General features: G+C 38.5%; 3 protein-coding genes across 6 annotated transcripts; 1 reads left to right on the plus strand and 2 right to left on the minus strand.

The window, feature by feature from the left end:
• The first annotated feature begins 625 nt into the window (after window positions 1-625).
• LOC103440012 (transcription factor-like protein DPB) lies at window positions 626-4990 on the plus strand. 4 transcript variants are annotated; one of them, XM_070825553.1, is made up of 10 exons: window positions 626-712; window positions 790-1257; window positions 1714-1793; window positions 1977-2020; window positions 2863-2925; window positions 3021-3170; window positions 3283-3351; window positions 3476-3574; window positions 4105-4175; window positions 4389-4990. In XM_070825553.1, the coding sequence occupies exons 2-10, from the start codon at window positions 1040-1042 to the stop codon at window positions 4636-4638; spliced, it is 1044 nt and encodes a 347-aa protein (XP_070681654.1). In that variant the 5' UTR covers window positions 626-712; window positions 790-1039; the 3' UTR covers window positions 4639-4990. The 4 variants fall into 4 exon arrangements, with proteins under 4 accessions (XP_070681654.1, XP_070681655.1, XP_070681656.1 ...); XM_070825554.1 differs by having other exon boundaries at window positions 633-737; window positions 1009-1257; XM_070825555.1 differs by having other exon boundaries at window positions 638-712; window positions 3024-3170.
• An 882-nt stretch (window positions 4991-5872) lies between these two features.
• Window positions 5873-9521, minus strand: LOC103440165 (probable LRR receptor-like serine/threonine-protein kinase At3g47570). The gene is made up of 2 exons (XM_008378828.4): window positions 6816-9521; window positions 5873-6618 (listed from the first exon to the last, which is right to left on the minus strand). Exons 1-2 carry the CDS (start codon window positions 9472-9474, stop codon window positions 6134-6136), a joined length of 3144 nt encoding a protein of 1047 aa, XP_008377050.4. The 5' UTR covers window positions 9475-9521; the 3' UTR covers window positions 5873-6133.
• A 2525-nt stretch (window positions 9522-12046) lies between these two features.
• LOC103440011 (uncharacterized) lies at window positions 12047-16322 on the minus strand. Its single transcript, XM_008378683.4, has 8 exons — window positions 15700-16322; window positions 15252-15347; window positions 15017-15127; window positions 14611-14920; window positions 14333-14423; window positions 13555-13885; window positions 13027-13175; window positions 12047-12888 (listed from the first exon to the last, which is right to left on the minus strand). Exons 1-8 carry the CDS (start codon window positions 16057-16059, stop codon window positions 12372-12374), a joined length of 1965 nt encoding a protein of 654 aa, XP_008376905.1. The 5' UTR covers window positions 16060-16322; the 3' UTR covers window positions 12047-12371.
• Window positions 16323-16676: the final 354 nt, after the last annotated feature.

Genomic DNA, 16676 nt, shown 5'->3' on the forward strand with positions numbered 1-16676 from the left:
TTGGCGATAATCGAATTTAAGACCTCTTACTTATAAGCGAAAAACAATACTACTAAATCGTAATACTAAATTTTTTTGAGTTTATTTGCTTGTAAGAAATTAAAATCTATCAAATTTTGCATACCATCTAATATCTTAATGAATAATATGTGCATCCTGATTTTAAAACTCCGTCCAACCCTACTCTCCCCTTCATAATAATAAAAAAAAAAGTCCTTTAAAACAAGAAATTAAAATCTGTAATTAGAGCAACTAGAATCAGTAATGGAATTACCCAATTTTTAGAATTGGATTAACTAGTGGATAGTAGATCCAATGATCATTCTTTTCTCACATGGCTTTTTTTTATTCTTTTAGAAAAAATGATATTATCTATACTAATAAAGAATGGTGAGCTTAGTCTCACAATAAGCTAGCAATAATGTGGTTTAAATTCACTTTTGTCAAGAATTGAACCTCAGACCTCTTACTTATAAGTATGAAAAAAGAATACCACTAAACCGCGGTAATTGTGATTTCTTTTCTCACAGGTTGACTTCGGAAAATACTCTCACGAGGTAAAAATCCTAAAATACCCTAAGATAAAATGTAATGCTGTTAATATGATTTCTTTCTTTCTTTTCTTAAAGCAGGGAATAAATAATTAAGACAAAAAAAAAAAGGAAAAAGAGCAAGACTTTAGTTTGGGCATGTGGTTTGGCGAGCTTTAGGGGTCTCTCTAGGACTGCTCGCGACTGGTTGATTTCACTTTCTTCTTCTTCCTCCTCTTCTTGGTTTGGCGAGCTTTAGGGGTCTCTCTAGGACTGCTCGCGACTGGTTGATTTCACTTTCTTCTTCTTCCTCCTCTTCTTTGTTTTTGTAATCTTGAAAGAGGTTTGAAGAATCAAGATTCAACAGACACCCCTAAACTGCAAAGATCAGCTTACCTTAATTGAATTGAATTGGTTTCGTCCCGTAATTACAGAGTAATACTGATTATTAGTTAATTAATTCTCCGATTAATACCAGATTCCAGTGGTCTGCTGTGGTTGGAATTGGGATGGGGACAAGGTCCCAGCAGCAACCAGGCCGAGAGCGAACAGGGCAGGACGACGACGACATGGCCGGGGGTCAGTCCGTCTCCATGAGCGGCAGCGTGGGCTCACCCTCCAGCCGCAGCGAGCAGACCATGGCCACGCCCGTCGGCGACAACAGTTTTCTCCGATTGAACCATCCCGACGTTCACGGCGACGACGCTGGCTCCCAAGGCGCCGTTGGGTCAGTCACTTCCCTCCCTCCCTCCCTTCTCTTTCTGCTTCCGGCCTTATTAGGGCACCGAAACAAATTATTTTTATTTATTTCTGTATAATTATATATATAATATTTATGTGCTCATTTTCTTGTTTATCTAATATTATTTCTGTTGTATGTAGTTTATTTGCTTATTAATTTGATTTTGTTTTTCATTTGAGTCCCCTGAATCTGTGATTATATGCATGTCCACTGCATATATTCATAGAATATGCAGCCACATTGTTTAGTTTCAGAGTCCTGACTTCGGCTCTCTCGTCACCGATTTGATTGGGTTAACTAGCACTCTACTCTATGCTACTAAGATATGGTGACGAGAGGCCACCGAAATCAGGTCTCTGATGTGTGCACATGTTTGTAAAACTTTTGTTTGATAATTGACAGTGATTCATTTACAGCACTTGTTAAATTACTTTTGAACAGTAGCAAGAAGAAGAAGCGAGGTCAACGGGCCGTGGCAGGTGATAAGAATGGAAGAGGACTACGCCAATTCAGCATGAAAGGTGCTTCATTGATCGCCTTCGTGCCTTATCTTATTTCCTTGTTACATTCTGTTTTTCCTACCAAAAAGGTGGTTGAATTTAACTGCCTCTGTATTGCATTAAAGGGATGGACACTGTTGTTATTTTTGTCCATGGTTATACTTCGTCTACCTGATTGTCTGATTCTGAGTTGCTCGTGTCCAGTGTGCGAGAAAGTGGAGAGCAAAGGAAGAACCACTTATAATGAGGTTGGATGGTTTCTTCAAGTCAGTTTGATTGTTTTGATTGTTTGTGTTTATTGTTCTTTTTCCGTTTTGCCCTAAGAGTGCTCACTCCTGGTCCTATGTATCAAATGGATTATGCATGATATCAGGGAGCATTTCTTTCTCCTCAGTACTTGTTTGCATGTAGATACTAGTAGAGTTCATGCATATGTTGATCTAATAGGTTACTGAAGTGGGTTATTGTAGCATCCATCAAGGATTGGTAATTAACAAATTTGGATTCTTCTTTTCAAGCAACCACTTGACATGTGTGTCTGCCTGTTTGGTGCTAAATAAAGGTGATTCATAGGCTAGCATTCGCAGGCTAGTGACTCTAATGTTTCTCCTCTAACTACTGACGTGTTCCTCCTCTGATTGCTGAGGTGTTGCTTACTCCTTAGTCCTTAGACATATGTGGATGAATGACCTTGTTGCTACAGGGGGTGGTATAATCTCAGAGGTCACTTAAATTTCATCATCATCTGAAGCTATGCTGTTTAGCGGGAGTAATGTATCAAATGCTTGCTTCGGAACAATTGTGCGAAAGTTGTTGGAGCAAAGGGGACTCATTAGGCAATGGTGTTAGCATTAAGAGAGCAGTGCATTGTGATTTAAAACTGACATAACAGAAAATAGTTTTTCGCAAGATCCACATGTATATAAGTTCTGTTCCTTTGGCCCCCATTTGTTTCTCTTTTCTAGTTAGTGTATAACATATATCTTTTCTCAGTCTTACCAATTTTATTTTGAGACAATATTTGTTCTTTTTTTATTGGTAAAGAAGTTTGAGTACAATCTTAAACCTAAGAGTTTGAAGTGCATTCCAGGTTGCAGATGAACTTGTAGCGGAGTTCGCTGACCCTAGCAATGCTGTTACATCCCCTGATCAGGTTTGATAACTAAGCTGATACATCTGCAGTCTTCTGGGGAAAAAAAGGGAATGAACTTGCTAACTTTTTCCTGTCTTGGTTTCAAATTTATTTAGCAGCAACAAGATGATGAGAAGAACATCAGGCGAAGGGTATATGATGCCCTCAATGTTCTTATGGCAATGGATATTATATCTAAAGATAAAAAAGAAATACAATGGAAGGGTTTGCCTCGTACAAGCCTGAATGATATTGAAGAACTGAAGGTCTGATTGCAGTCTATTTTTTATCTCTTGTACATTAAGTGGTTTATTATCTGTTGACCATTGTAGACCAATTTTGAGATTATAAAACTAGTTATACATGTACTAAATGCAGACTGAGCGCATGGGATTGAGAAATAGGATTGAAAAGAAAGCTGCCTATCTACAAGAGCTGGAGGAACAAGTAATGAATAGCTATTGTCAACTATAATTACTATTGTTCTGCGAAAACATGTCTGAATGATACGATGCACTCAACCATGTAGATCAGTGTCTGCACACACTAACATTCTTATCTCTTTTATCAGTACGTGGGTCTTCAAAATCTGATACAACGGAATGAGCAATTATACCACTCCGGAGATGCACCCAATGGAGGCGTGGCTTTACCGTTCATTCTTGTGCAGGCAAGTTTTCTTCTCAAGGTTTCCCTTGTTTCATGACTACACATTCTGAGAAATGGTTCAGAATATAGTACTTTTTTTACATATGATGCATGAAAACAAAATGGTTTGGATTTGAAGAGTTGGTGTGATTTGGTTGGTTGGTTTTTGATATGTGACGTGTAACCTTCTGCTTGATACAAGATTTATTATATTTTATACCAACTATAACCGTCATATTTCAATCCCGTTCTAAACAAGAACAAGCATATGATTAGCTTTACTTGACTAATTTGCTGCCAGAAATCCTTTTATGCAAGTTTGTTGTTATCTGGTTCTTGATTACTTCTGTTGTCACACTAATAACTCGTGCACTGATTGTGCTCTTCTTTTCCTAGATGCTTTAGAAGGATGTATAAGTGTTTTTCTTTTAACTTTTACCTGGAGATATCAGAAGTGCCTTAGATTATGGTCTGGCGTTTGAGTTTTCCCTAGACTCTGAGTTGCTTTATCATGCCTCGTACTTATTATTTATGTATTTCTTTTATCCCTAGACTCGCCCTCATGCAACTGTTGAGGTGGAAATATCAGAAGATATGCAGCTTGTGCATTTTGACTTCAATAGGTAACTTTCATTCGTATATTGTTGTAAACAGAGCGACATGACAGATGTTACTAACTTGGTAGTAACATAGCATCTATGCACAGATTGTCCGCTGTTAATGGGCCAACTCTGTCTCTTTGTAATAGCTCAATAAGAAGTTTTTTTCAATTGTTAAAAAGTTTTGCACTCATTATTTTTCTTATCTTTTGATTTTATTTCGTCTTGTTTTTGCAGCACCCCATTTGAGCTCCATGATGACAACTATGTTTTGAAGGCAATGAAGTTTTGTAATAGGCAGCAGGGTGATGATGCGACACAAAATTTAATTGTAGATGGAGGCGAAGGTTGTAGCATGTCGGGCATGTATCAGCCACAAATCCCTCTTTCTTCAATGCTAAACACAGCAATTAGACCACCACCCATGTCACCACCCCTTCCCGGAATACTGAAAGCACGCGTCAAGCATGAGCACCATGGACAATAGTGTTAGCATCTGTATATTGTGGAGAGTAGTTTGCCGGAAGTGAATAGGTCATCACGCACCCTCATGATTATCGTTGTTAGATATTGCCATAAGTTGGATTTAGTTTAGGTTTCAAACAGGCAGATGAGTCTTGGTTGGTTTGATGCTCGGGAGGATGTTGGCCGCGGCAAATGCTTTGCTTTGCTTTGCATGTCCAATATGTGCTATTGTAATTTTTATCCCATTCTTTTTTAGTTTTACCGTTTTTAGGCCTCCGTTTCGTTGTAATAGAATTCAAAGTGGATTGTTTATGTAGTTTGAAGAGAATTGCCCACCTACGCTACAAGAATAGAATCATACGATTAATTTGACAGTTTCTTCTGTACCGGTGTCCTATATTGTTGTTCATCCTTTGTCTTTCAGCGTTTGATTGTTGGTTTCATTCATCATATGGAGTTCCATAGACTCTTAAGATTCTCACAAAGATAAAAAAAAAAACGAGTAATTTATGGAGTTCCATAGACTCGATGTGAATTTAGGCGAATTCATTTCATAACTAAGGTAATATTTCGCCTCATTACAAGGCTTATGGTTTATCAATGCTCGATACAACAATCGTCCGCTCATGTGACAATAGTACTCCAAACCACAAGAACAAGCGAACCAAAAAGATGTCGAAACTCTTACTAATGAGTCTAGCATTAGATGCTGATTTGGGGGTTGTCCATATACCCGGCGATCCACTACTTTCTCTCTCATTTATTTGGGTCCTAATCTCATCTCCTGGTGCTCCGAGAAGCAGCGCACAGTTTTCCGCTCCAGTGCTAAGCCTGAATATTGCTCCCTTGCTCATGCGCCACTGCCTATTACTTTTACCACGGAAAGAAAATTATAAACAAATTAAGTTCTTTTGGGGGAAAAAAAAAAGAGCGTAGTTATCAATGTCCTTGAAAACAAGATCTTGTGAGAAGCGTTTGCACAAGTTAGAATTAGAATATCGCATAACCAGAAAAGTTAAAGAAAAGAAAAGAAAAAGGCAAGTGCTTAACATTGTGGTGTGTGGAATGGTGGACTGCCTACGATGCTTCGGCTCAAATGTGGATAACGCTGTTAAGGATGTTGAATGAGCTAAACACGTGCGACAACGAGAACTGACAAGGCATCTAATATTATTGTTAGTGTTTGTAAATAAGCTCGAAAATAAAGGCTTCTGTCCAACAAGTTCTTCACATATGAGATGCATGAGTTCATCAGATTTTAAACAGAATTATATAAAACCAGGACGAGTCTAAAAAGCTCCGTACAAACATCAAGCCATATAAACGGAAAACTCCGTCCTTTTTAAAACAAACACAGAATCGGGGCCGGAACGTTCAAAGTGATAGCTGGAAAAAGAAAAACAGAAAACACACACATACGAACGCGCGCGCACACAAAACAACAATGACTTCTCACGTGAGGCAGAGTGACGGAGGTCGAATTGCTTTGGTGAGCATAGGGTGGAAAACATTCTTGCTCAGCAAAGTTCATTCTCCTTCGAGCAGCCTTGCTTTGCCCTCCGTAAGTCTTCTAAAACTTTGAGGTATGAGTCTCTAATTGCACTCATTTTTCCAACAGCCGCATCCATATGCATCCGCTCCCTTGGTGATATTGCACAGCAAGAGAGTCCTACCCGCATCACTGCAGAAAAGCATTCCTCTAACTTTTTTTCTTTGACCGGTCTGCCATTGACACGTATTTGTAGTGCAGTTCTTTCGTGCAGTATGTCATTGCCGTATCTGCCATCGTTAACATCACCACCTGCATCGAGGTCGAGCTGTAATGAAGGGTCAACAACGTCCATCACGTGGTCAGGCAAAGCCGTGGCTACGAATTCGTAAATGCTAAGACCCTCTTTGAACATGTCATCGGTAGGTCTCTTTCCCGTAAACATTTCTAGCAACAATATCCCATAGCTATAAACATCTCCCAGCATAGAAACTTGGCCTCCCGTGCCATACTCTGCCATGACATACATACGATAAGATGCCGTATGCAATTGGCTATTAGAATTGACATTTTAGATTTTTATGTTACTTATTTTCCAAGAAAAAATAGGCAGTAGTATGTTTTTAATAAATGGATATTTAACTAGTTGGTTTTTTTGTAATAATTTACTAAGAACATAAAAAAGAAGTTAGAATGATAGAAACTCATACCTGGGGGAATGTATCCTATAGAACCCTTTAGTTGAGCAGATATGGTTTGACTGAAGAAGGGATCATTTGATGTTTCGAAGAGGAACTTTACTAAACCAAAGTCTCCAACATGGGCTACCATATCTTCATCAAGAAGTACATTGCTCGGCTTCAGATCGCAATGAACAATGGACGTTTCACAATGGTGGTGGAGATAATCCAACGCTGATGCAATGTCAATGGCAATATTCAATCTTTGGATAAGGCTCAATCTCTTAATCTGGGATTGCTCCTCCTCTCTTGGATACAGCCATGAGTCTAGGCTTCCATTTTCCATGAACTCAAAAACTAAGCTTTTGAAGTCTTTTCCCTGATTATCAATGCTTGAGCACGCAGTTATGATCTTGAGAAGATTACGGTGCCTTGTGTTCCTTAAAGCTTTGCATTCATCAAAGAAACTCTTTGAAGCTCCTTTTTGTTGAAGGTTTATTACCTTAATAGCGACTATTGTTCCGTCATCAGGAATTACCCCTTTAAAAACAGAACCAAAACTTCCAGTACCAATTAGATTATTCAGAGAGAACCCGTTAGTATATTCAACGAGTTTTGAGTAGGAAACTCTTGTCCAATCACTATTAGAACATGAAGTTATAGGTCTATCTCTTGACTTTTTCAACACTAAACAAGAACCAAAGTAGCATGATAAAGCAATTATGAATGCAAGTGCACAAGCTAAGGGGATGACTACTTTTGGGGAAAGTAGTCTTCGAGATGAATGTTGTTTTTTGAGGGGGCATGTAGGAAGATGTAATTGTGGGATGCCACCACAAAGCCTATGATTTCCAAGAACTGAGACACCACTGACATTTACAAAAATTCTTTCTTTGGGCAACTCACCCTCAAAATCATTGTATGAAAGATTGAGATACTTAAGAGCTCTAAGCTTGCTTATGAATTCAGGAATCTGCCCAGACAAGTTATTGCTTGAAATGTCAAGAGTTTCCAAGCCTTTTAAATTTTCAAGAGATTGAGGAATTGTTCCTTCAAACTTATTACCTTGCAAATACAATCGCTCCAAACTAGTACAACTGCCGAGGGTGCTAGGGATTTCACCTGATAACTTGTTGTCTAATACATTTAGCTCCGTGAGATGCACTAGATTACCCACCTCAAAGGGCAGTTGACCAGTCAAATAATTATAAGACAGGACTAAAGAAATTGAGAGGGTTGAAAGCTCCATAAGCTTCGTAGGTATGGTGCCCGTAAGATTGTTACTATCAAGTCCAAGACTTATTAGCTTTTTGCAGTTTCCAAGACTTGGAGGTATACTACCCTCAAAGCTATTGGACCACATGTAGAGCTCTGTCAGTGAAGTCAAGTTACCAAGTGAGAATGGGATTCGCCCAGAAAATTTGTTACATTCCAAATCCAATCCCTCTAACTTCTGAAGTTTCCCAATTTCATCCGGGACACTACCACCCAAATAGTTTAGTGTCAATCCTAGATAAGTCAAGTTTAAAAGATTTCCAATGCCGTTAGGGAGACTTCCATGTAAATAATTCCACCCCAGGCGAAGATCTTGTAGTTGGGTAGAAAGATTAGCTATGGACCCCGGGATTCGTCCTCCAAACTGATTATCGGAAAGATCCAACTCCGTTAAACTAGTACAATTGGCCAAGAGACTTAGAAAATTCAATTCACCAGCTTTTCTATTTCCCAGTTGATTCTGTTCCAAGTTTAGCCAATCTAACCTTTGCAAGCTTCCGAGAGTATCACCGGGGACTGCCCCAGAAAAGCCATTTCCAGCAAGATCAAGCTTCTGAAGTCTAGAAGCATTTGACAACGATACAGGAATATTTCCTGTGAATTTGTTAAAAGCACAATAAAATATTACGAGATTAGGAAGCATTGTGCCGAGATTTGGTGGTAGCTCTCCATGCAACTCGTAATTTTCAACAACACTGAAAAACTTTATGGAAGAAATATTATAGACCGAAGAAGGAACCATACCAGATAAATTATTAGCCTCAACTGAGAATAGGTCCAAGCCTGTTAGGTGCCCGAGTTCATTGCTTATAGTTCCATGGAAATTGTTGCGGCCAAGATTAAGAATTTTCAAAGAAGAAAAGTTTCCTATCCAACCTGGGATGTTTCCACTGAGATTGTTATAAAAAAGCCATAGATGATTTAGTTTCAACAATGAACTGAGTTGGTTTGGAATGGACCCAGTAATCTGATTGGATTCAAGATTAAGAAGTCTTAGTTGTGTACAATGTGACATATTAGCTGGAATTTTCCCACGGAAGGAATTTTGAGAAAGGTTGAGATATTGCAGGCTTCGTAAACGACCCATTTCTGGGGGAATCTCACCATGAAAGTTGTTCCTCATCAGGTTTAGTGCAGAAAGAAAGGTAAGATTTCCAATGGAAGGTGGTATGGAGCCTACCAGTTGTTGAGCTTGCAGGTTCAAACTCACGACCCTTTTGGCGGAACGGTGGCACGAAACTCCAACCCAACTGCAGAAATGGATGGACTGATTCCACAAGCTCATGACATGGAAAGGATCTTCAGTGATTTTCTTCTTGAAGTCGAGCAAAGCCAAGCGATCAGATTCATTTCCACGCAGAGACTGCTTGGAAATAGGGCTGTTAAGTGCTGCAGATTCCGGACATGTGACCATCCATAAAAGAATGAAACCATGCAGGAATTTCAATGAAACAAGCTTGCCCTTGGTAGGTGAATGCCCCATATATCCTTGTTCTAAAACACAGAGCTAATCAGAAAATTACCAAGTTTAACGGTTCACAAATGCATAAAAGAGAAATCATATAACATAGAAAAAGAATGTTTGATATGATGACCCACTAGAAGGTGCATAAAAGAGAAATCATATAACATAGAAAAAGAATGTTTGATATGATGACCCACTAGAAGGTGCTGCTGCGTAGACGAGTGGGCCCCAGCACTCCACCTTGTCGAATTCGGGAATGCTCGAGTGGAAGTAGATCCATACCAAAGCGTCCTGCAGTTCTGGGTAGTTGTTGAACAAGTTGTTGTCCCCAAGAATGAAGATGACGTGAAGAGGAGAAAGAAAAAAAGAAACTGGCAGTATGCCCAAAAGACCGAAAAAAAAAATTAAAAAAAATTTGAACCCGTAGACCTGTTTCGAACCGGCCCGTTTGAAATGGGCTGGGTTAGATTTGATTCCTAAACTCAAAATTCTTCTATTTGACCCGGCCCGTCCCGTTACATTTTAAAACGGGTAGGGTTCAGTTTCTCCAAATTTGGACCCGGCCCGGCCCGTGCCCAGCCCTAGCTTGATCCTTCATCATGGTTTCAAGAAATTATTTATGCCAGGTTTCAACGGATGATAGAAAAGGATAGGTTATCCTTTTTATTTTTAATGTTTATAAGATTTGTCTGTGTCACTTGGTACTACGATTATTGGTAAGTTTTTATAAATAAAAGTGGTTTTTATAAATTTTTCACTTTATAAATTTTTTTTATGTAGCGGGGTTCAAGACTCTTCAATCTTCTAAATTAGTGTAACAATTTCAAAATTTTCCCTTCACCTTAATATTATAATTGTGAGATGAATAACGCAAAATAACTCTGCCGTAGTGGAAAAGTAGTGGTTTACTGGTTTGTGCTTAATTGTTTCGAGTTCTAACTTCTAAACATGGAGGATGCATTTTAATCGAAGTCTTGATCGAAATGGGAATGGGAGAACCAATTTCAGTTAAATTATCTTTCCCTTTTTAATTTTAGTTTTAATTTTCCCAACAAAAAATAAGAACTCTCAGCCGGCTCTCCATTCGTCCCTGGTTGGAAAAAGAATAAAAAAACATTAGTTAAATGTTGTTTCATGAATCCAAAGTCTAAATCCAAGTCTGGAAAAAAACATCAGTTAATGATTTTTTTTATTAGAGTTCAAAGTCTGAATCCAAGTATTGATTGAAATGGGAATGGGAGAACCAATTTTAGTTATAGTTTCTTCCTTTTTTTATTTTAGTTTTAATTTTCCAGATTTTTATGTTTTTTTTTGTTTTATTTTATCTTTAATATTAGTTAAAATCCATACAAACATCCATGTCATTTAATGAATAAATAAGAGCCATTGGATATCATGTAATCAAAAGGTTTCAAAAGAGTGTAAAAATATTTGAAAAAATATTTATCCTTTGATTCTATTTAATTCCATGTAACTAAACAAAAACCTAAACTAATAGGCCCACGCTGGAATAAACCTTTTAACCTAAAAAACAGCCCCACGATGAAGAATCCCGCAAACAAGCATTTCCAAATATAATTAGGAAGCCTAATCTACTAACAATTTTATATTTTTATTTTTGGCCTTCAAACCTCCAATAACAATTAGGAAATATACAAAATTATAAAAAGAATCACAACTAACATAAAACACGACGTATCCAATATTTTGCCTCATCTCCAATACGTAAATTATGCAATGGAAATGTTGAACTATTTGAGCCAAATGGTTGGTTGTTTCCCAAATGCATGGGTTGTTTATGGAATTTTGTTAACCTACCAGTTACAGTTGTATTTGCAGAAAGAATTTTTTCAAATTAAAGTTGATCAAATCTTATCTTTGATCAACCATGTCACAAGAAAGATTGAATGAGTTAGCTATTTTATCAAATGAAACAGAACTGGTTGAAAAATTAGATTATGTAAACTTAATTAGTACATTTGCATCTAAAAACGAGGGACGTGTAATATTTAAGTAATGTTTGTGTATTTTTCTTTTTTTTTTATATTAATTTTTATGATATTTGATGTAGAAATGAATTTTTTTTTCATGTGTCTAGCGAATTATTTTTTTTACATATAAATATACAAAGAGTCGGAGGTCAAAAAATTCTAGGGCCCACTTCGAAACCTCTAAATTCTCAAGATCAACTGACACACTCCAACCATGATATCCTGAAATATCAAGGTAGGCACGTGCGGGTTGTTCATACATTCGTTGAAGCCATTTCGTACACTAGGTTCAATTTGGCAAAATAAGGATTTGGCATGACGGCGTTTGTGTTTTTCTTCAGGGAAGGAAATGCACACCTATACTTATGCATTTATTGTCATCTTTATTACCTGATTTACGGTATGTTATGATTAGTTGTTTATGGTCTACGCGTAATGTTCTATCAATTTCCGCTTGCTTTCAGATGGCCTCGTATAGCACAACTGGAGTGCCGAGATGATGAACTGTATTTTCATTGTCGACGCTGGGATTAAGCTCATGGACGCTGGCTAACGTCTCAACTACATTGAAAATACTGTATGCCTATGGTATGAAGCATGAATACTTCTCAACCGCCATCAGCATCAAGATTCAAATTTATAAAAGGAAAACCTCCCCCCTCCATTGATAGGGGACAAATAATGAATAACATCATTTGTTCATGCCCAAAATTTAAAAAACCCAGCCAGGCTTCTCTATGATTCTCTCTCCAGGTAAACGTCAAGGTCCTCTACCCAGTTTACTAACCTAACCTAATAGAAACAAAACTGCCTGCCCGATAATATATGCTATGACTTAGTGGACATGCTATCACACTACACGCTACCTTCATCTCCAGCTGCAAATTTTCTTCTCTGTTGATGCTCAGCAACCTTGTAGTCTACAACTTCACGAAATAGGCTTGGATCAAGCACGCAATCCTTACTCCCATAAACTGCAGCTTGGATGCTTGCCATTAGTTTCGCTATTTCTCTCCCAGAGAACCCTTCTGTCTTTGCCGCTGCTTCTCTAACCATATCATCTGTCAACCCCTTCATCTCTATCCTCTGTGGTTGTTTCTTAAACAAATTACGGAACCAACCAGATTTGCTTGATGAACCAGCCTTAGAAATGTACTTGTCCAGATACAATTTCAGCAGCTTAAAGCGTTCCTCTTCCCCAGGCAAAGGGAATTCAAGCACTTCATCAATACGATCAGCAACAGCTGAATCGAGATCAGCGGGACGGTTTGTGGCAAGGGCAAGGACTATGTCCTTGGATTGGTCACCAGTGCGGAACAGGAGAGCGTTGAGTGCACTTCTTTGAGCTTCACTCATATAGGTTTTGTTCCGCCTGCAAGTTTTGTTAAACACATTCAACCCTCTCTGGTGAGTTATCAATCGATCAGTCAGAGAGTGCAAGTTCTCCTTTTCTACGAGACTACAACGAAATTAAAACACCATTTTCATGCCTGTTAATTGAATGACTTACTCGCACAAAAATGCATCAGCTTCATCAATGAAAAGTAGCAGACCCTGCCGTGACTTTTTGGCCCAATCAAATAACTCATGTATCTTGGTAACAGCCCTTGGTCCAAGTGGAGCAACATCCCCTCCCGTCATCAATGCATAGTCTAATCCCTAAAGACAATTTGAATCAAGCATACACAAATACGAGAAGGAAGATTATGTTAAGGATGAAGGATGAAAATAAAACAAAAGCTGGCAGATCAAAATCATATGAGTATGAATGGAGCTGTCATGGAACAAATTACTAAAACTTTCCATTCAAGATACAGACTCTGAAGCAAAAGTCAAAACATAAAAACTACGTTGAAATAATATAAAAACACATTAAAATCATAAACACAGTTCTAGAAGTTTTATTATAGTTAATGGCAAGTAACTACTTTCCTAAATAACCGCACATCCAGCAGTGCTCAATATTGTCTAGCAGAAGAAGCAACAAAACGGAAATTAAAACCGAATACTGGTTTAAAGATAGGGTCAGATATCATACAGATTTACGAGCCATCTCTCTAGCAGCCATTGTCTTCCCAGTTCCTGGAGGACCATAGAAGAGCATGTTTCTGAATGGTGCTTGATGAGATTTTGTATTCGCAGTTGCCTTAGCCAAGTGTTCAATTCTTTTCCGAAGAGAAGGGTGTAAAACAACATCACCAAAGGCCTTCCCATTTTGTATTTGACCCTTTTTTCCACCGAGAGATAGGGCGCTTATAGAACGTGAGAATAATCCTGACCAAGGGTATTTCCCTTTAGAGGACTCTCTGATCAAAGATGGTTGTCCCAATATTCTATCCACGTAGCTCCATATCACCTTTGAACCTTCTCTGCATTGGATAAATGGGACGTGCATAAGAAAACAGCAAGGTACACAAGTTATTTCACGAAGGTAGACTCTTAACCTGCTATGACTTTAACTGCAAGTCTATCTCTGTGAATCTAATATCAATCCAGAAAAGAAGAACAAAACAAAAAACAAACTAAGTTTCAGATGTTAACAATTCATGGGCATTCACTAAGGGAATAACCGATCTAGAGTTTCATGTCCAAGTTGGTCCCAGGGGAGAGAGAGAGAGAGTCAAATGCCAACACAGTTTTTTTTTTTTTTTCCTTTCTCCACATGGAAAACATACAAAAATTGCTAAGCAAATTAAGAGGATGAACCAGGAGTATAGAAAGAAAAAAATAGATCCCTAGCTTTCAAAGGAAATGCCACACATAGGTAAAAGGGAAATGCAGTATTTCAAATATTCGTTTAAAATATCAACACAGACCTTGTTGTGTAAACACCTGCAGCTAGAGCTGTAACTCCCCCAACAGCAACAACTAGTTTATTCTGATCTGTCAGAATCGCTTTCAAGCCACCTGCAAAAAAATAGCTATTTCTGCATCAACAGTTTTTTAAGAAATAACATGAACTTATCCTAGTTCAAACTTCAAACGAGTATACGATGGCAAATAGAAGAGCCGCTGAGCTGCCCTTTTTTAGTTTGAAGAAGAATCATCCTTCTTTGTATAAGATATAGGAATAGGTAATGACTATGGCAAGTACCTCCAATATGATCAAAGGTGGTATTTATGGCAGAAACCCATTTCTCTTTCTCAGCTTTTGCTTTCTCTAACAGAAGGTCCCTTTTTATTTCTGCGGTTAGCTTTGCTTCAAGGGCTCTCCCTTCTGCATCTGCCAAAGCCTTCGCCAAGAAATTTTTACGATCTAGGTCAGACTGCTCCTTTGCAGTCCGTCGACGCTCCTCTTGGATATCAGCTTCTATTTGTCGACGAGTTTGCTCCAGCCTACTTGCTGATTCTTCTTGCCATTTTACCATCTCTTGGTTCCTCTCTCTTGCCAATCTATTTTCATTCTGCATTAACATCAACGAATTAAATCTAGAATTGAATTTCGTATTCTCCAAAAGCTTCCGCGTGAAATCCCCAAAAAATGTTCCAAGTCAGCTTGCCTCCATCCTCTTCTTTGCCAATTCATCCTGATACCTAGCCATTTGGGAATTTGTTTGGGCTTGAAACTGAGCTAGCTTTTTCTGCTCCTCGTAGATGGCCTTCTTCGTATCCTGTCATGAAGTAGATGACTTCAGAAAAACTGGTGCCAGGAAAATCACATCGGGAATTTACAAACTTGTAGGAGTGTCATTAATCCAAAAAAGCCTAATGGGGGTAATAAGTAGAACATCCTACCGCTTCAGTTTGGGCTTTCATTGCAGCATACTCCGCAGCCTTTGCGTTCAACTCAGCCTGCCTTGTCTCTTCATGCTTCACCGTAGCTCCGATGACCTATGCATTGGCAAAAGAGCAACCATTAAAGAAAACATCAATTCACGGAAAACCATCAAAATAAAGGGGCTGCTTGATGAAATTTTTAGCACATCCTGTTACTTCTCTCTAAGCACAAACATGGACAAATAATAAGACGAAATAAATGGCATACTCCATAAGTGCATTCCAACTTCTGAATTTAGACATGAACTATCAAATATTAAAAGTTATATTACTATAAAGTAACTAAATAAGAAACAGAGCCCGTCAATAAAGCAGAAGATCAAAATCCAAAAATCCCAGTTAAAAAAAAAAACAAATCAAATATAATTCCTGAAAAAGATGCAAAGAAAAGGCCCTAAATTGCAACCTCTTTGGCACTAGAAGATTTGGCGATTTTGTCCAACAACTTAGCAGCGCGCTCCAGAGGCTCAGGATCGAAGCCAGCGGCAGATGTCCTGGGTTGATCATTGCGAACCTTGGGTGGGGGAGGGGGCTCGGCAGCACCTCCGGTCGGGGAGGTCGAAGGCGGCGGAACTGACGGCGCAGATTGGAGCGGAGAAGAAGGGGAGGAGGGTTGTTGGGAAGCATTGGAAGGAGAAGAAGAGAAGGGAGAGAGGTTGAAAGGGCCGTCGGCATAAGCACAGTTGGAGTTGGTCTTGGACAAGGAGGTGGAGGCGGAGGCGGCCACGGCGGTGATAAGCCCTAATGCGTATGTGGGCTTGGCCATATTTGCAATTCCTTTTGGGGGTTTTAGTGAAAAGCAAAACCCTTTGGAATTAATTGGATTTATGGAAGGGAAAAAAGTGGGAGGAGGATTTTAGAGAGGTTTAATTAATTTATGTTTATTGGGAGAAAAATGTTTGTCTTGATGACCAAGGAAATCTAATATTCTCTCTCACATCGAATGGGGATGAATGCCCTCTTCGTTTTTCTGGCAAATAATACAAGGCAGCAGATGGCGGGTTCAGACGCTTTCAGTTGAGGGTTTTTGTAGGGTTTGTGAACTTTCGCGCTTCTAAAATATTTTATGTATGTGGGAATATTATTCATTTTTTTAAAATATAAATAATAATACAAATAGATTATAAGAATTCGGCTCTCATTGGTATTTGTTTTTTGCTCACCCATTACGTTTTTCTTTTCTTTTCATTTAGCTCTTCTCCTGCCCGGTCGAGCTGTCTGAGGTCAATAGTGCATTCGGTAAGCTCTTTCAGTATTCATCTCCAGAGACCGGTCATATACTTCAATCCTCATATTCCGTCTAAGCTCTCAACATTTTTGTTATAACATAAGTTGAACATAAATTTTTTAACTCATTTTATTAAGCTACACCATTTTCTAAAA

Source organism: Malus domestica, chromosome 07, assembly GCF_042453785.1.
Source record: "Malus domestica chromosome 07, GDT2T_hap1".
Taxonomy (NCBI): Eukaryota; Viridiplantae; Streptophyta; class Magnoliopsida; order Rosales; family Rosaceae; genus Malus; species Malus domestica.